This window comes from Malaya genurostris, chromosome 3, assembly GCF_030247185.1.
Source record: "Malaya genurostris strain Urasoe2022 chromosome 3, Malgen_1.1, whole genome shotgun sequence".
Lineage (NCBI taxonomy): Eukaryota > Metazoa > Arthropoda > Insecta > Diptera > Culicidae > Malaya > Malaya genurostris.
In genome coordinates this window covers 115,538,416-115,557,144 of record NC_080572.1, presented here as the reverse complement: position 1 = coordinate 115,557,144, position 18,729 = coordinate 115,538,416, and the positions used below count along the sequence as shown (strand labels likewise).

Below are 18,729 nucleotides of genomic sequence, written 5' to 3'. Positions count from 1 at the left end.
CAGGCATCGAAAAGTTGAAAGGTACTAGAACTATTGCATTATTCTTAAAGGTGATTATGTTGATGAATAAAACAAAGCTTTGCACAAGAAATGTTGTTTTCCTAGTTAATTCCTGGACTTTTTGAACGATGTGTTAGCAACCTTCTCTACGGTAATATTGAACCGCACAGAGTGCAAGTCGATTCGATACTAAATCTTGATTTGTGTGATCGATCCACCTTACTGTTGTATATTTCCACATCCTTGAGTACTCCCTCACATACACACTCTCTTTATTTCCTACATTAAATTTTAATCTTATACTAACATAGAAAGAACAATATTATAATAAAAGATATATTAATTTTAACAAGAAGTGTATTCTGTTTTAATTCTTCTTTCAGTTGCGTTCACATAACTGATATTGGCGTCGGTTACATTTCAACAATGCTGTCGTTGTCGGCACTATTTCTGCGCTGGTGTACCCAAATCCGTGACTTCGGATTGCAACATTTGTGTTCGATGCGTAACCTTCAGGTGCTCTCTTTGGCCGGATGCCCCCTGCTCACCTCATCAGGCCTTTCGAGTCTGATCCAGTTACGACATTTGCAGGAACTTGAGCTGACGAATTGTCCAGGAGCATCACATGAACTTTTCGACTATCTTAGAGAACACCTACCACGTTGCTTGTTAATTGAATAATTCATATTTTCTTTTTCATTTTTGTTTTGTTAAACATTTCTCCCTATAGAAATTCAATAATTATTAGACTGCAAAATCGAATAGATTAGGAGTGAAATACTCTACCTGAAGTAGTCAAATAAACAGCAGCAGAAAACTAAATGTGAATGATTAATTTAAATTGATGGACTAAGTATTACTCGGAACAGTAGCTCATACTTCACATTTCCTTCGACGTCGTGTTACCATTTGGAAATGAAATTGCAAAGGTTGATTCAATTTTAAATATCCACACAAAATAAATCGGTGTCCTGTCAAATTTGAGTATAAGGAAACATTCGGTTCCATGAATACCCTCATTGAATTATTATTAGCTCATAAAATCTCTAGTTTTTACATTGTTGTAATAGTCATTCATTTATGCTAAGGACAAACAATGTTGAATCTCTGAATAAAAGATAGCGACACTTTAATGATCATGTCCGTTCCGATTGGATTTTTGAATGTTACTTGTAAAAGAGAGTGCAAATGCAATACGTATTATCCTTCGAAAACCTTACATGTGTGGAAACAATCTATTGGACAATTGAAGAATGACTAATTGACACACTCAAGTGAAAGGAACGTACAAGAACATATTTCATTACGACATTTTGGATTTCTTTCACAGTGGAACGAGATCCTCTTCAAAATTGCTAATAAATCGTTCAAAAATATATGACTAACTGTATGTCTACCTGGCCATCTAAGTTATGACAAGCATTGACTAATTGTCAACTGATGTAAAATTAATAAAAATTCTATGGAGATAATTTCAAGTATTGACAATTATTAGGATTCGACTAAATGGATTGCTTCTGAAGGCGGATGTACGCGATAACGGCTGTGTAGATACTGAACACTGATGTACAATTGGAACTATATTTTGTAAAAACCTGTACTATTGGTTCAATAAAAAAATAACAGTGCAATTTGAGTGAATTTGAAGAAAGTACGAATTTGTGACCTAGTTTTAATAAGTATTCCTAAGGTTTTTTTGTAAGATGAAAGAATTTATCGGGAAAAAATGCAGAAAGCTATTAGTACTTTAAAATAGGAGAAAAATTCGAAAGAAAACAAAAATTGTTACAATTATTTGTGTAATGTTGACGCAGAAATCAATGGCAAAAGAATGTTGTAAATATTTTAATCTGTAAGCGCCAATTGTTGACCGTATTGTAAAGCTATATATTAATCTGACACAAGAGTAAAAAAAAACAAACATGGAAAGTCCCAAACATTTTTCTTATCAACAAACAATGCGAGCCCTGATATTAAAAGAATAAAAGAAAGATTACGATGAGCAGTAGTTATTATATATCTAATAGTCGGCGAAATTTAATTATAAATTAGAAGCGAATGCAAACACTTACTTCAAACCAAAGTTGCAACTATGAAAGACCGCCCAAGTCTGACTGATTTTCGAGCCTCTTAGAAACTCTGTCATTTTGAAATAATTCAAGCTATCGCCATACGAATAACCCTGTTTACCCAAATAACAAGTCAGGCTGTAATCTATAGTTAGCAAGGAGCTTGTCTCCCGTACCATTCATCCAAACACGGGTGATCGATCTTGTCATCTAATCGACCATAACACGACTAATCAACAATTGATTATTCGCAATCATTTTTGCTATTGAAGACATTTTCACAAAACCCGAATACAAGTCGAATGCAAAAATTTCCAAGTGAAATGAATAGCACTATGTTATAATAACTATCATATAATAAAGAAAATAAATTATGAAAGCAGACAAATAACGTTTTTTATTCACCGTTTTCGTCCATTTCTTCTTCGTCTACTTCTTGTTCATCATCACCGTCTTCTTGGGATTGGGTTACCCACCAGGAAAGTAACCCCAATCCAGATTCATTGATGGCTGCCACAATTCTGTATGGAGTCTTATTCGTATCCGTCGTAGTAGTACTAGTGCTAGGTGTTTCCTGATCCGGTGGACCGATTGGCGAGCTTTCCTCGAAAACTTCACCCGAAACGCGAAATTTAATGTTCTCGCCGATGTCCATATAGAGATCATGCTTCTTTCCATCTTCTAGCGGATATTCCCACACCCAAGCCTGCTCAGCTTCCTCGAAACGGGAAGGATGTTGCAGAGCCGATGGAGGTACTAATATGTCATCAAAAAATCCTAAAGTGACATGCACCCCTTCTCGACTGCAGCTACGAATTTTACCAGTTATCACATCACCTATCATTGGCCTAAAAACTATGTAGCGAAAATTTACTTCTGTGTGTGAAGCACCATCGCCCGGAAGAATTATAGAGTCACCAAGCTTTACAATGTCCTTAAGTGCAATGCACAAGCCAATGTTTAAAAGAACCTGTCGATAAACGAAATCTCGCTAATAAAAACTCCTTTGAAATTACATTCTAACTTACTTTGTTTGCAAGCTTCCTATTGATTTCATCTTTGATTGCTTCTGGCAATTTCAAGTTGAATAACTCGGGAGCAATTCTCACAGTATCTTTAAGTTCTGCTAGCACAAACATTTTAGACGGTTTTCAGTTTGCTTCAAATAAAAAATTCTAATGCATCAATTAAGAATTAAACGACTCGATTTCATCGCTACGCTGTTAGCCTTATACATTTTATTGCGTAAATTGTAGTCAACCGACTTGAAAACCGGCAGAAATCATCATAAACAAACCCTCTCAGCAGGCCGTTCAATTTTGTTGATTTTTGATCGCTTGTTGAACGATATATTGCACGAAATATTCGTTCAATTTGCTGGAACGGTTTGTTGTTGTTTTTTCTCTTGCAAAAATAGTGTGAAAATTAAGTTTTACCTTTACATAGAAAGAAAATTTGTTGTTATTCTACGTGAAGTAGAAGTATTGTGCAGGTATGTATTGTTAGTTTAAACAAATGAGTGGAGAAAACTTCAGAAATTCTGCAGTAAAACTAGTCCAACGGGGCTCCAACTCCTCATGTTAAAAATGGCTCAACAATGGACCTCTGTCTGCCGGGTTTGTTGAACGAAAAAAATGGCATTCGGTTCAACGGTCTGTTTCAAAATCGGCAAACGAAGGACCCGTGTTGGCCTCCCGTTGAACGATTGATTGGACTTTCATTGGACCAATGATACAACGTATTGGACCAATGAAGGACCACCGTTGAACGTTTTTTTCTAAGTGGGAATCTAAAATATTTTCTAGCGAGACGTACACTCTCATTGAACATAACTCAAAATTGAGTGACACATCACTCAAATTCATAAAAAGTGCACGTCCTCTAAACATGAGTTATAGTATTGTCGCTGCAGCACTAATCTGCAATTCGCTGGACAGTCTAGCGCAGCGACGTTGCCGAGCGACGTCAGTTGAACTCAGAGATGCCAGATATTTTCATAGAAAATCTGTATTGATTCGTATAAAATATCTGTATTTATCTGTATTCGCTAATAAAATGAAATTTCTACAATACAATTATGTTAAAAGGTGTTATTCCAATAGATTATGGTTATAGAGTGGTAGATTAAATTTCATATCTTATATTATATTCATCGACGAAATTTTATAGTTTTTTCCTATCAACAACAATTGAATTATGGTGCCATATACTTGTCTAATTTGAAAATGTTCACTTCATAAGTTGAGATGGATTTCCAAAACCCAATATGCAACGTCAAGTCAGGTAATACTAGAGTGACTATAATCTACTATGGTTATAGGCACTCTAGGTAATACAACTGTCAGTCTGGCAATAATGTTTCATGATGCCAAGACTTGTCTAACTTTTAAGTTCAATTTAGTTACAAATTTTAATATAAATGGATTTCAGTGTTTTTCATTAAATATCTGCACAAAAATATATATTTTAAAAAGTTATTTGTACGTTGATTCCTAAACGTTTATCTCGTCATTGCAATCGAATACTAATAGATAGCTCAAATACTAATAGATAGTTTAATTTTTTCCTTAATACTTTTGGTGAAATCTGTATCAATCTGCATTAAATTTAAGAAATCTGTAAGAAATCTGTACTCTGTATTAAATCTGTATGCGCATGTAAAAATCTGTATAATACAGATAAATCTGTATAAATGGCATCTCTGGTTGAACTGCCGTTTCCTATACACAGCGCTGCCAACTATACCGATTTCTCGGTATGGACTCGATACAGGAATACAGATATGCTCTCTCAAAATACCGATATTTTAATTTTCATACAGATAAATACCGATTTTCAGTTTTTGTGTTGGATTCCATAGGGGTAAACCAGGTCCAGCGACCTTTTTTTTGGTCGCAAAATCAGTTTCCGCACTAAATCGATGTTTGATTTTTCGAGTGAAGAATCCAGCAGAAACTCCTGCGTTCATAGTGGTAGAAATTTGAACTACACGATGGTGATGTTTTTAAAAAAACCAGAGCAGTTTTCAAGTTTCCGGAAAATTTTCGTGATTTTTTAGTTGATGTATAAATTTCATTGGAAAATAATGGACGAATCAGGTAAAAAAAAACGATATTACATTAAAATTCCTAGATCCGGCAAGTGAATCAGATGTTTATAATTAAAAAATTTGTTTCATAAAATACGTTTGCTTATAGAAGGTTATGTTGTTTCTTTGAAGAGTTGGAACCGGTGACGGAGAACATTCTTGTTCGCCTTGAAGACATACTTGAATATGTGGGCGATTCTGTTAGGCCGATTAGATAAGGATTAGCCGTATTGAGTGCCAACCACATTGTGTATATAGGCTATACCGGACGATCTAGTGCACATGTTCTTGTTAAAGGATACGTATTGCAAAGCTGGCACCCAGGAGGAATACCACACGAAGTTTCTTCAAAAATTTGTGACAATCATCCGTTATGGGATCTGAATTGCTTATGTAAAGCTGGTACGAGGCGATGTAAACACATTGTGGCCTGTTTGCTGCGGATTAATCAGTAAGAAATATCCTGTTTATTTCTTACTTTATCTCATTGACATAATTTTAGATTCAAAAGACTCGAACACATTTCTTGTACGGATGCAGTACAAGCTTGGGGCTGCTCAAAAATTGAAAAAATAAGTCTATGGGGTGCTAAGCCGATTGCAGACTTATGTTGTGTGAGACACAGGAAATTAATCGTTTGCAGTGATGTTAATATGAAAGAAACGCTGCTGTCAGATGTCCTGATGAAAATATTAGCAGGTAAATCATACTGCAACTTGTATCTAGTTTCAAGGTTAATCAAGTATTTTCTTTTAGTTTCACCGCAGTCTGCAATCAGCAAACACATGATTGGACGTCACACAAATGTAATCGATTTTCGTACCGGCATAAGTTCAAATACTTGTACAAACAATGGTGCATACTGCACCGAGCAGGAACTGAATGCTACTTTTTTGGCGAAAACCTAATCAAAAAATCTAGTGAAAAATACTACTTTCATCAATCAAATCAAAACTTCTACGAAAAATTTGTGTGTGTGACGAAACAACAGATTTTGAATATTGCGATGGAAACTTGTGCACAAAACAACGAAACTTGGAAAGCACAGCGATCTTTGCGTATAACAGCAAGTTCATGCTATGGATTGTATACATACTCTAAGAACTCGAAACCCGATTGGGACACAAAAATACAACAATTTTTAAAACCAAGAAACTTTGAAACAAAATGTATGCGCTATGGAAAGCAAACAGAGGGAAAGGCATTCTTGTGCTATGTACAAAAAAGAAATCCTTTTATGAAAAAGACTGGATTTATTATTAAATACCAGGATCCATGGATAGGAGGTAGTCCAGACGGGTTAAACAGCGTATCAGCGGTTATTTTAGAAATAAAATGTCCAGTTTCAGGACAAGAGCACAGTTTAGATTGGATATTAATAAACTGTTTAGCGACACAACGATATGTGAAGATTGATGAAAATAAAAAATATTACTTAAACAAGAAACATGCATATTACGCACAATGTCAGATTAACATGTATGTTTTGAATTGTAGATTAACAGATTTTATAATTTATTCGGAACAAGAGAATGACTTTGTTAATATAGAGGTTAGTTTTGATGAATGTTTCGTTGTAGAACTATTGCGTGTATTGAAGAAGATTTATTTCTGTGAAATTTTGCCAAAACTGTGTAGAAAATAATGCTACCTTTAAATGTTTTTTAAAGACTAAAAAATTGAAAGAAAATATCCCAGGAAACATCTTTGATTTTAGTGATAATTTTTTTATATGTGATGTATTTATTTTTATAATACCCATTCGATCAGTATGTATTTCTGTATGTATTTATTTGTAATGTGACATCAGAATTTATCATCGCGTAAGATTGGTGCCGATAGATTCACAATTCCACAGATAACCTTCAAGATATCATCAATATGTTTCAATGTACTGGCGTCTAAATTTCGTTGTAGTACTCCGAACTTTTTCATACGAAATATAGCGCGCTCGACGTGGATTCTCGCCTTTGCTAACGATTCATTGAGCAATGCTTTATCTATAGAATATCGCTCTCCTTGCATTATTGGGGGTATGTGTAATCGAATTCCATTCTGCAAACATTCAGATTCAATGGCAAATCCTTTGTCAACCATAATTTCGTCTTCATATTTCGTCAACTTATTCCTGAATTCTTCGTTGTTTAAAATAAATTTATCAGAAGCTTTCCCTGAATATGCACGACAACAGAAACTTATCATTCCAGCTGGTGTAATTCCTATGAGAATTTTTGCGGTACGCTTATGTTTATAATTCGAATAACAGGCGATTCTACAGTTAAGACAGTTAGGGCATCCAATACCCACCTCAGTGCAATCCAGTATACACCGAACGTTGCGAAACTTTTCTTTGAAGCAATGTGGCATGTTCCGACGAATCTCTTCCATTGTCGGCCAATAGATAATAGAATTGAAAACTTCTGATAGTATCTGGATTGTGTGTGAAAAGTAATCTGATGCTGTTGATTGAGAAATACGGAAAAGAGTTGCTAAAGCCGCAAAGGATATATTTTGCTTCAACTTAGACAGTGTAAGAATAACCCGATCAGTGGCATGCATTTTGAATTTTCCGTTGTAAACATTTTCTTCAACATTACTGACCGTTGTACATACGACTTCCAATAAACACAACGATGGTATCCCCGTCCAAATATTTATATCTTTGTCTGTTAGTAACAAGTCACTAAGAATGGTTTCTCTCTTACGTTGCAGTTCTTGAATGGCTTTATTGACATCGGCCGATATATTGCCCTCGTTTTTGTTTCCTTCAACACGCAGACTGTTTAATCTATGGATACTAAATGGAAGCGCTGATAAAATTTTCAACGCTTCAGCCTCTTTTGCGCTAACTGATTTCTCTTCAAAAACACAATAATTCCCCTTTGTTTTTTTCTAATGAGGTTAAAGGTAATTTGCAACTGGGTACAGCTGAATTCTTTAGTATCTTACGTCCTATAGGATGACTGAATTAGTTAATTCAATGTTTTTATTTCGAAATGTAATACCTGGAATATAATCACTCGTGTGAAAGTGCTGGTTGCAAACATAAGAATTTTTGGTAGGATGATGCATTGCTTTGATAGCAACTGTCCAGGCTTTTGAAAATTTTTCGTTTTCCGGAAATTTGTGTAGAAAGATTCCTTTTGAGCTTTTCACTGTACATCCTGGTACAGAACAGAAACGATTGCTTCTAGGTTTTAAATCTTCCTTACAATAATTATGATCTATTTGTATTGTTGTAGGCATATATCGAACTTCCCTTCGGTACAAAGATGGTGTCTTAATATCTCTCACAAATTTTTAGTGGAAATAGCGTTTATCTTCAAATAACGATATCGTACTAGAAATCGACAATATATTATTCAATGAAAGACAAATCCAAATGCAGTATTCATCTATTACCAGTTACGTAATCAGTTCAGTTCAGTCAATGAAAAATGCTTCCGACAAATATATATAGAATTTTTCAATACTTCTTCCGATGTGATTCCTAGAAGTGTTAACCATTTCCGGAACGACGATGTCTTTTTCTGAGGAAATTTTTCCATATACCCGACACGCTTGGAAGTACAATCTGTTATGCAACATCCTGGCTGTACCGTTATCTTTTTAGAAGCGGAAGGCAGCTTTAATGTAGGCATTGCGGATAGTTTCAATTTTCTCCTCGTATCTGTAATAGAACATTTTTAATTTATTGCTCGGTGTACGTTCATTCTACTTACTTTCGACAAAATCATCGGACTTGAAATGTTTTTCACAAATAAATTCATCACCATAACCTGTTATTGTCAGATTTTTTTGCCATCGTTTAAATACTTTACTACAGGGCTTGGGAACTCGAAACAACTTATTTCCAGTAGAATGACATCTCGGCACGATACAAAACCGCCTCGGTTCAATATCCTAGGATCGAAAGAATTAAAAAAAAATGAGCATGATAGATCTTTACAGTTGATATTTCAACATCGAAATAAATGCATTTTCAATGCACGAAGAATTACGTATCACTTACCATTTTGAAGTGGATCGATTTTTTTCCACGTTTCAATCTTCCTAACTTTAGAAATTTTCATCAGTCTGGAAAAAATTGCGAAAATTTTTTAAATCCTGGAAAAAATGCACTGCATTGACATTTGTTTTCAAAACACTCACCATCACTACAGCAGCGACGCGGGTGGTCATTTTGCGTTGGATTCTTCAATTGTACAGATAGATTTTTCCGCCAAATACAGATTTTTGGAAAAAAAAAACAGTTGACAGCACTGCCTATACATCAACTGATAGAATCATGTTACTTTATACATATTTTGTTGTCTTGTTTATGAACCACGTGCTTCAACATAAATGAATACATTGTCTTGCCTCCACTATCGAAGCACATAACGATGGAATATTACTTTCTGAATGCGCTTAAAGTTGATAATGTATGTTTGAGAACCAATAGGTTTGACACTGAACGTTACAAGGGAGTGAATTTTCGTACAATTATGAATGATTAATATATCGCATGACAGTCTACATACCATTGGTGCACAGTGAACTTCGCTGGAGCAGCATAATCAGGCGAGAGAGACGTCGCTTCCGATTTTTATCTGCATGCACAATATATTCACATTAGCTCTGATATCAAGTGATATACGGATTTACTTGATATCCGATGATATCATGTGCGATATCACTTGATATCCCATACAATTTGATGTCAACGCGTATTATCATTTTGGCATGATATCCGGGATATCATGTACGATATCATGTCGAGTTGTCAAAAATCGCAACTAGCAACACGGATAATGGCATTGAACGCACTCATTTTTGAACGTCACTTCGAGAGTGACAATGAACAATCATTATAATTTCGAATTTTCAACGAATACTGGCGTTCGGAGACCATAAAATGCAAAACTTCAACTCATGATTTAATTTTAATAGAGAAAAGTAATATTATTGATCTTATTTCTAATGAGAACATTCAATATGACAACTTGATTGTCAAACGATATCATTTCGATCATATGTGAACACTTCGACATAATATGCATATCATCTCGGTATATCAAGTGATATCAGCGCTAATGTGAACATGGTATTGCCACCTATCTATCTCATTTTTGCGTTGAGGGAAGAAATTGTCAAAACTATTTTATTCAAAATTTGAGTAAGTTCAACTCAAAATTTGAGTTCCTTGCTCTCAAAATGAAGAAATTTTTCTTCGTTAATTTTCATATACAAAGTTATTCTTCTTTCTTTTGAATGCGCAAAATAGTGATTCGAAACTGTTTCCTTTTGAACGCTTACTCTAATGTATGAATAAATGCGAGAGAACTCATGGCAACGAGTATATTTTACTCAAATCCATACTCAAATTTTGATATATTGGACCCTTTATGAATTTGAGTAATCACAACTCAAACCATGAGTTAAACATGACATGTATTGTCGCTGCAGTTGAGGTCTGAAAAACACAACCAGCGATAATCGTTTTTATCACGTTCATTGGCCAATCCATAACGTCGCTACTATAGCACAGACTAACAGACAGGACACTCAAATTAGATTCTTTAACCATATAAACGGTCATTTCGAATATTCCTTTAGTTGGGACAGTACTCGCATATGTCATGATGGCGCCACGTTACCCTATCAAATACATCCTGTCCGACGACACGACCTGCCACTCGTCTATTGAAACTGTATCGCAAATTTAACTACCCCTCAGTAACTGGTAATGTCAAAACTGAATAGCTTGAAAAAATATTGGAACTGGCAACAAGGGCCAAAAATTGTTTATTTCGAATAACAGAACCATAGTTACCAATGTTGTTCTGTTGAAAAATAAAAAAATCTAAAATGGTACCGATATGTGTTTGTGCTTGCGAAAAAATGACTATGAATTCTAGGTAAGGTATTCATAAAATATGCATTAATGACAGCTTTTTACAATAGTTATTTATTTCAGGTTACCGTTCGAAAGCCGAGCAACAAGTACAATCTACCAAGTTGTGCTGCAAACTAATCGAAACTTTTAAAAACTCAGATCCTCTCTTCGTTGTGTGGTGAGGACCTGGCGACTGGAGAATAGCCTGAGGTGCACTATTATCCCAGAATACTTTCCCAGCTACTTGATTTTTGTAAATAAATACATTTTACCTTATTCATTCAATAATACGTTTATAATAAATAAATGAATTGTCCGTAATCGACTCAGCTCCACATTTTATTTCATATACACATAAACGGTTTGCATTAGTTTAATTAGTTCTATGTACTTTCTTGTAATGCATATACCACATTTTGCTGACAAATTAGCATCGATGGTTTTACTTTGGATGTCTATGAGCGATTGCTGTTTTGTCAGGCGTATCAAATATCTCCGTATGGAATACCAAAGCAGAGGACAGTGATATAATTAAGTATTAATACAGTACATAATACAGTATTAATAAACTAATTTTTAAGGTAATCGTAATAATTGCTAGTAATAATCGTTCACGTTCCGGTTTCCCTCGATATCAGCAGTGTAACGGAGTATGTTTTAGAGCCTCATGAGTGATCGGAGCCAGAATCGATCGGTGGTTCAAACAAAATGAAATCTAACCGTATAGTCCCTTACGACAGAGTCAATTTGAATTTTTGGAGATTGTTCGCTGCACTAGATACGGGAAACCCGAACCCGACCCTCTAGTTTGTTTCACCTGTAGCAAAATTCTGGAGACAAACTCTTTGTTTATTTATATTGGGACTCCTTGGAAACTTGTTCGTAGCAACTAAACAGTGTTGCTCGATAAGATTGTTTTTGTCAATAGCGAGGGATCGCTCAATTTATGGTAACTGATGGTAAATCATTAACGAACATGTTTCAAGCCGAATTTCCTTCAGAGTGCCTGGTCGTGTCGTCGTCCTGTCTGTCATCTAGACTGTGTTTATTTTTTTCATTTACCAACCGAGTTGCCATTCATACAGAATTACCTGTAATGTATTAATTTGTATACCTCCATGCGAATTTCATGCAGGATACAGATTAATTACATATTGCCAAAACTATATACAGAATTGTGCCTACTTCTCATCCTACAACGCAATACAAAATCGAACCCGTTTTGTTACAATATTTACTTGTTTCTGGTCTTAATTTCGGATGAAAATTACCAACACAATCAAAAATAGTCTAGATTAACAACGTTGAGTAAAATAAATGTTTACTTTCCAACATCGCTAAAAAAGTTAAATATATTATCAACGTACTCTTTGACGTACTCCAATAATTTATTGTGACGATTCATTATCAAATATTTTGATGAAATCAGGCAACCCTGTAAGCAGCTGATCGGTGTTGACAAACGAGGGGAAACCAACTAGTAAAAAACCTTTTACGTAACACAAGGGGTGTACCGATAGTAAATAGTTCGCGCAGTACAATATAGGTGGAACTAGTGCATCACGAAAAATGATATTTATAACAATTTACTCATACTGTCATGTCTGTTAGTCTGTGACTATAGTACGCATACTAGTGCATCACTACACGAATAAAGCGTGTTACTTGCGACATCATATATTCCACGTCGAACGAGATAATGATTTTTGCTGGAAGTATTTTCCAGTTATCAACTGCAACGAGAATATATTCTTCCCATATATGGGATATTACTGTTAAGAACTAACTTCTTCTATTAAGAACAACAATGATGTTTAAATTATATTTGAGAGTAACGAAAATATGTTCATTCCCTGTTATTTTAGGTGTCATGCACATTTTTCTTCACGCTTTAAGGGAGAACAAATTGTGTCAAGACGGGGAGGGGGGACTTAGTAAGACTTTACGTCGCGGAAGTTTTCAAGTTTGACTACTAAAGCACAGATAACAGATAAACAGGCTTGATCAAAATTGTTCAAAATCCTGTGTAAGTTTCAAATACCGCCGCGATCTTTCAAAACGTTCCACTATGTTCCGGAACGATAACAAAATCATCCTGCCTGCTATAAAAATATTCCAACTACAACAATTTTAACACTTATCACACGATTCCCCTAGGTGTTAAAAACAACTTCATTTCCATGTCGCATAAATCACACTAGAATTCGGAAATAAACAAAAATAAACTTGACATTTTAACCAACAGCAAAACAAAAATCTAACGTGAAATGAATGTTGCACCCAAAATTGTGGCTCATGTGAAAGCGGCACTCAAATGTCGTCGCTCAAATCGTTGTGGCACTTCGTGTTGATCGTGGTGACATCTGCAAGTGTTCTCCACGCTGATAGAGCAAATTTTACACACATTTCATACGACGATACGACCTGCCACTCGTCTATTTAAACTGTATCGTACATTTAACTACCCCTTAGTAACTCGTGCCTTAAACTCGACCTATATTTGATTTTGTGTATGTCTATCAAATTAACATGTAGAAACGCATACAGCCTGTACTCAGAAATCTTATAAAAAATCACAACTGTGTTGTGATAATTGGCACCCAGCTCTCCGGCTTAATACACAATAATATAAGAGTTATAAAGACCGGTGTACAGCGAAAAAATACTGAATTTCCAATCATTGATGGAAACTGTCGGCAATGGAAGAATACATCATCTTATTTCCACTGCGCATTGGAGCTGGCTCCCACAATTTGATTCCAACTAAGTTCCAGGCTCAAACTCCATGGCCTGCGTTAGTACTCTAATGGCATATGTTTATATGCCAAAAACAGATATACCAAAACTTCGGTTATTAGAAATCAAATTGGACTAAAGATTGCGTGACAACCCAGTCGTAATTTTTATTTCCACGCTGCTCCGCCATCTTACAGCACGAATCTTGGCACGTCCGTACGCCACGAAGTTAGTCAAGTGAATCCCGCTCAAATTTTCTCTTTTCAATGCGAACCTAAAACCAACACAAACACCTATGTCCGTGTTCAGCTCTGATTACCCATACACCTGAAATTCGTTTCCGGTTTGCATGCATGACCCACACCAATACAAGTTAATATTTCTCGGTGTATTCCCACCAAATTTCTCAGTTACATCGTCTTGTTTTCAATTAGGTTTTTTACCGTCACTGCTAACCTCAATCGGATGAACACTTTTTGACAGTCCAGCAGTACTGTTTGTAAACAGAAATTTCTTTTGTTTGTTTATTGACAAATTGGATCAGACCATTTACGGTCCGTATCGCCTAAATAAAGTTTGAAAACATTTGTTCACGTTTGAATACGGTTCGTTTTTGATATTTATTAAATAAAAGTGACCAGTTGCAAAGTGTAAAGATGATTGTTTTAGATGTGCTCTTCGATTTTTGTTTAAGCTTGTTTGTAAACAGTACCGCTGAACTGTCAAGGATGAATACTTGTTCATTTGTGTCGTCACGATAAAAAACCTAATAAACCAAAGACATCATATGACCAAGATATCAAAGACATCGTATTAATAAGATATTCAGTTCTCACATTTTACGAATAAATACTAAGCGACATATTTTTTTGCGACCATGGCGCCCTCATTCTCGTCATTTTCGCCCTGTGGAATACATACCAACTATACACTCAGAAAAATTATATGGTACCAGTTACTATACACTGAGGTCTTTTTTTATGCGGTTTTTTTACGCGACTTTTTTATGCGAATTTTCAGAGTTATGCGGTTTTTTTTATGCGAAGTTTCAGAGTTATGCGGTTTTTTTATGCGAATTTTCAGAGTTATGCAGTTTTTTATGCGGTACGTAAATTCGCATAAAAAAGACTTCAGTGTATTAGGGGTCATTTTGACCATGCGAGTATAGTGGTTTTCAACCGACAATGCAATCAGGTGATTTCAACAATGGTCAAGTTCATTTTTACTATATAAGCCTTTAGCTCTTGAGCAGTAATATTGAACAGAATATTGCATGAATAACTATTACGAATATGATGGTTAGCGTAACCTCATTTATTTTTTGTTATAACCAGAGCATGGTACTTTTGACTTTTCTCTTCAAGTTTTTTTTAAATTCAAAATAATGCTTAATTCGACAATTGAGAAGGTTAGAAAAATATGCGCAAATGTTTAAAAGTTATGTGAATTTAAATTCCAGTACAAGAAAAACAAAAAAGTTTGATAATGATCTGTTTTATTTTCGAATAAAATTTTATAACATTGCCCATATTGAGGTAACGTGTTGCTGCTTATGTTGACGCATCGGAGTGACATCGATCATCATGGGATGAGGTGTGGATCGGTACGACCGCCGTACCGCCACCGCACCGCTGCTGATTCCACTACTAATGCTTTCTCAGTTCAGATAGCAAACTTGTCGATATTTGACTCAGAGGCCTCATCAGGAAGGAATTCTCATGCTGCAGTGGCAGATGCATCGTGTCGTAGTCGGTTCCGGAGCAATAATGATCAGACAGGATGAAATCAACAGCCGAGTCAAGAAGTTATCCTCGACACCTATCAGAATCAATCAATCACTGAGATATCTTGCTACTTCTTCCTTCAGATTCTAGCGATTTGGATTCGGGAAGTGGAAGAAGATCGTCGTTTCCTGTGTTGTGTTGTTCACCGGCGACCGATAATGGATTTATTTTTTTCATTTACATAATGATTCGATTTCACTGAAAACAAAACCGTTATCGAGACTATAAAGCCTTTATTAATTACCTTCAAGACCAATGTAAATGAAAAATTACGCACAATCACAAAATACAAAAACTTCGCATCCATCACTCCAATTACGTTATCCACGTACGATTTTTTCCGCTATACTTAAACTTTTGTCCGAATGAAAGAGTAGATGCGTTTATTGACGATTCGTATAGTTAGCTCACATTAAATACATAGTCGGTTGAAAAACACTATACGATTATGTACTTGCCACTTGAATTGTGTTCATATGAGCAATATGAATAGTGTTTTCAAACTTCACAATCTTCTAGACAACTATATATGTATTCATGGTAACATTAGTATATTGTAATGAAGAACATACTGATATGGTAGCAATAACTACTTCGCTTCTCAAATGTATCATTAGCAATTTCACAAGTGTGATTTTATCTATTTGATCTTAGTTTTGAGATGACAGTCATTGTCAGAATGACCATACCAGAAAAGTCATGAATACAAATAGTATTTTTAAGTTATAGTTTTTGTTATATAGTACTTTATACAATACAGATGGTGAATTATATCATAGTCATTGTTAGCATTTAAGCGTATAGTTGAAATAAGCATGGCAAACAGGTTACGGTTACTAAAAAATTTTCTCAGTGTAGGGACGGTGCACGAGGGCGTGGCTTAGTGGCCCGGCGACGACAGCGCACGAGGCGGCGAATGGAAAAAATAATTCTACCATAGCAAAACTTGTAATCTGAGTTTGAAAATAATTTCTAGCGTATTTACTCTGCGTGTTTTTTTTTTTGAGCCAGGAACTATTCGCGTTCGGTGCGAACGATTGTTCAACATCGACTGGTTATTAAATTTTGAGTCGAATTGTTCGTTCTCTATTTAAATACGGCCACGTCATTTTCTGTCATTGCGGTTAGATTTGTGCATAATATTGATCATATTCTCTCAAACATACTCTATTGTCACGATATTCTCAGCACATTAAATGATTTTTTATTCGACTGGACTGGAAACTGACACAAATCTTGCAACAAAATTCTAATTTCAGAGCTTTAGCAAAAATTGCTTCTATGTAATTTCTTTTTATACTTTCACTCAAAGAAAATACCCAAAAAAATAAAAACTACAAGGATCAGCCCCATAGGGTTGTTCGAGCCATTAATGTGGAACAAGGCAACCAAAATTTCTAATGATCTACAATCAAACAGTTCAATCAATCGTCACACTTTTGAAATCCGCAATTGCACGAGAGTCTGCTTAGATTGATCTTGATTACGATCCAACACCAAATATTGTTTGTTTTATAGCCGACGAAATTACACCAATATGTATGCAATTATATCTTTGTACATACTTGCGATACGGATTTTGATATTTAAACTTCTCTTCCTCAAGCTTGTGTTCAAGTTTTGTATGCAAGCAGTTATTTCTGTAGCGGTAAGTTTCTCTACCATTTAACGATTTCGGTTGAAGTGATAAGCTTTTTCTCATTATCAATCGAGTTCATCTTGGCCCTTATTACCGTTCTCACTTCCTTTTCCACTTTCACTTCACTCACATGTCACTTCACTTGAGTTTACCTATTATCAGTGTCACGGTTAATAAAATAATCACTGTAGTGAAAAAAATCATTTTTGCCAACAAAATTTTGGTGATTTGATGTTCGTAATAACAACAAGCTCATCTAAGTAATTACTTTTTTCTCTGAAGTGACTTTCGTGATAATGACCTTCATTCATTTCATTTAGTTTTCACCGTGAAGTGATACCGATAATAAGGCAAAAATCACTACACTTGGGTTTCATCGTGTAGTGATACCCGTAATAAGGGCCCTTATATAAATTAGAAATTAATCTTAAGCACTCAAAATTTGCCCTGGGTAGTTGTCAATTTCTCAGGCGAAGCGACATAGCATGGAATTTCATCCGAGCTTGCATAACACCAATTAAAGCTTCAAATTGTTTTATGGCACATTTTGTCTTGTAGTCTAGCAACAACCTACTTCTAGCATGCTACGCGTAGGACTGAAACGTTAGCTATAATTTCGCTTCTATTTATAGATTCGCGTGTTTCCAACAGCTTCGCTTTTACATCGATTGACCAATCAGAGCGATGTTTTCCCTTTGATAAATCGCTTACTCCTTCAAAACCGTCGTCTATGGCAGGGAAATCCGATATGCCGGAGATTTTTAGCAGCCAAAATAGGACACTGCTCGCTACTAACCAAAATTTCAATTATTTATAATTGAAAATACGTGGCTTGATGCTATTACTTTATTTTCAGAGTAAAATAGACTCAAATAACTCTCCATCCGTCAAACTTGACTACTCGATAAAAAATAACTGCCTCACTGTCAAATTTTAACCAAGAGTTCAAATAATTCGCAGTATGGTCCATATTCTTAGGATGGAGGAAGGAAATAAATTGCAATCGTAAAAATGCTAGCAAACTCACGGGTAGTCAGTTCGACGTATATTGGAAATACAAGTCACAAAATTAACAACAAATAATCATTTTTTTAAACGCTGAACTGTTTTGCCTTTCTCATATAGATAGGTTATACAATCACTTGAAAATCGACTAGTAAAAATTGGCCAAGTGTTATATGCTGTTCCACTCAGTCCGTCGAGCTGAGCAATGTCTGTGTGTGTTTCTCGAAAATGACTTAATCGATGTTGACCAACTTAGATTCAAATGAAAGGTCTCGTGGTTCTACACGGAATTCCTGAATTTCATCCGGTTCCGACTAAAGTAAAGGGTAAAGTGTGTTAAATATTGTGTACCGTCACTTGAAGAGTCGAAACGAAAAGGCAGCCAAACAAACCGATTCCGGCTGTCTTGGTTCCCGGTTTTCGAATAACGACGACAAATAATAGTCAAATACTCAAAAAAGTACGGGTGTGTAATGTCAGAGGCATAACTGGAAGTCGTGAATACGAATAAAACTGACAAACCAAAACAC

At 35.4% G+C, this 18,729-nt stretch overlaps 2 protein-coding genes and 3 long non-coding RNA genes across 8 annotated transcripts in view; 3 read left to right on the top strand and 2 right to left on the bottom strand.

Moving 5' to 3' along the window:
- LOC131438842 (F-box/LRR-repeat protein 16) overlaps positions 1-2,002 on the top strand; it is a 105,346-nt gene extending 103,344 nt beyond the window's left edge. For all 4 annotated transcript variants that reach the window (XM_058609173.1, XM_058609176.1, XM_058609175.1 and 1 more), the window contains exon 6: positions 384-2,002. In XM_058609173.1, the coding sequence (XP_058465156.1) occupies positions 384-681 (298 nt within the window). In that variant the 3' untranslated portion in view covers positions 682-2,002. The remainder of the gene's footprint in view (positions 1-383) is intronic.
- A 438-nt stretch (positions 2,003-2,440) lies between these two features.
- On the bottom strand, positions 2,441-3,845 carry LOC131438843 (DNA-directed RNA polymerase III subunit RPC8). The gene is made up of 2 exons (XM_058609177.1): positions 3,098-3,845; positions 2,441-3,039 (listed from the first exon to the last, which is right to left on the bottom strand). Exons 1-2 carry the CDS (start codon positions 3,206-3,208, stop codon positions 2,467-2,469), a joined length of 684 nt encoding a protein of 227 aa, XP_058465160.1. The 5' UTR covers positions 3,209-3,845; the 3' UTR covers positions 2,441-2,466.
- Positions 3,846-4,902: 1,057 nt separating this feature from the next.
- LOC131438749 (uncharacterized) lies at positions 4,903-6,858 on the top strand. Its single transcript, XR_009230982.1, has 4 exons — positions 4,903-5,167; positions 5,290-5,608; positions 5,660-5,856; positions 5,914-6,858. It is a non-coding gene; the product is annotated as an uncharacterized LOC131438749 (long non-coding RNA).
- A 1,746-nt stretch (positions 6,859-8,604) lies between these two features.
- Positions 8,605-9,365, bottom strand: LOC131439099 (uncharacterized). Its single transcript, XR_009231060.1, has 4 exons — positions 9,310-9,365; positions 9,170-9,234; positions 8,880-9,060; positions 8,605-8,827 (listed from the first exon to the last, which is right to left on the bottom strand). It is a non-coding gene; the product is annotated as an uncharacterized LOC131439099 (long non-coding RNA).
- A 1,580-nt stretch (positions 9,366-10,945) lies between these two features.
- Positions 10,946-11,356, top strand: LOC131434628 (uncharacterized). Its single transcript, XR_009230372.1, has 2 exons — positions 10,946-11,057; positions 11,117-11,356. It is a non-coding gene; the product is annotated as an uncharacterized LOC131434628 (long non-coding RNA).
- The last annotated feature ends 7,373 nt before the right edge of the window (positions 11,357-18,729 follow it).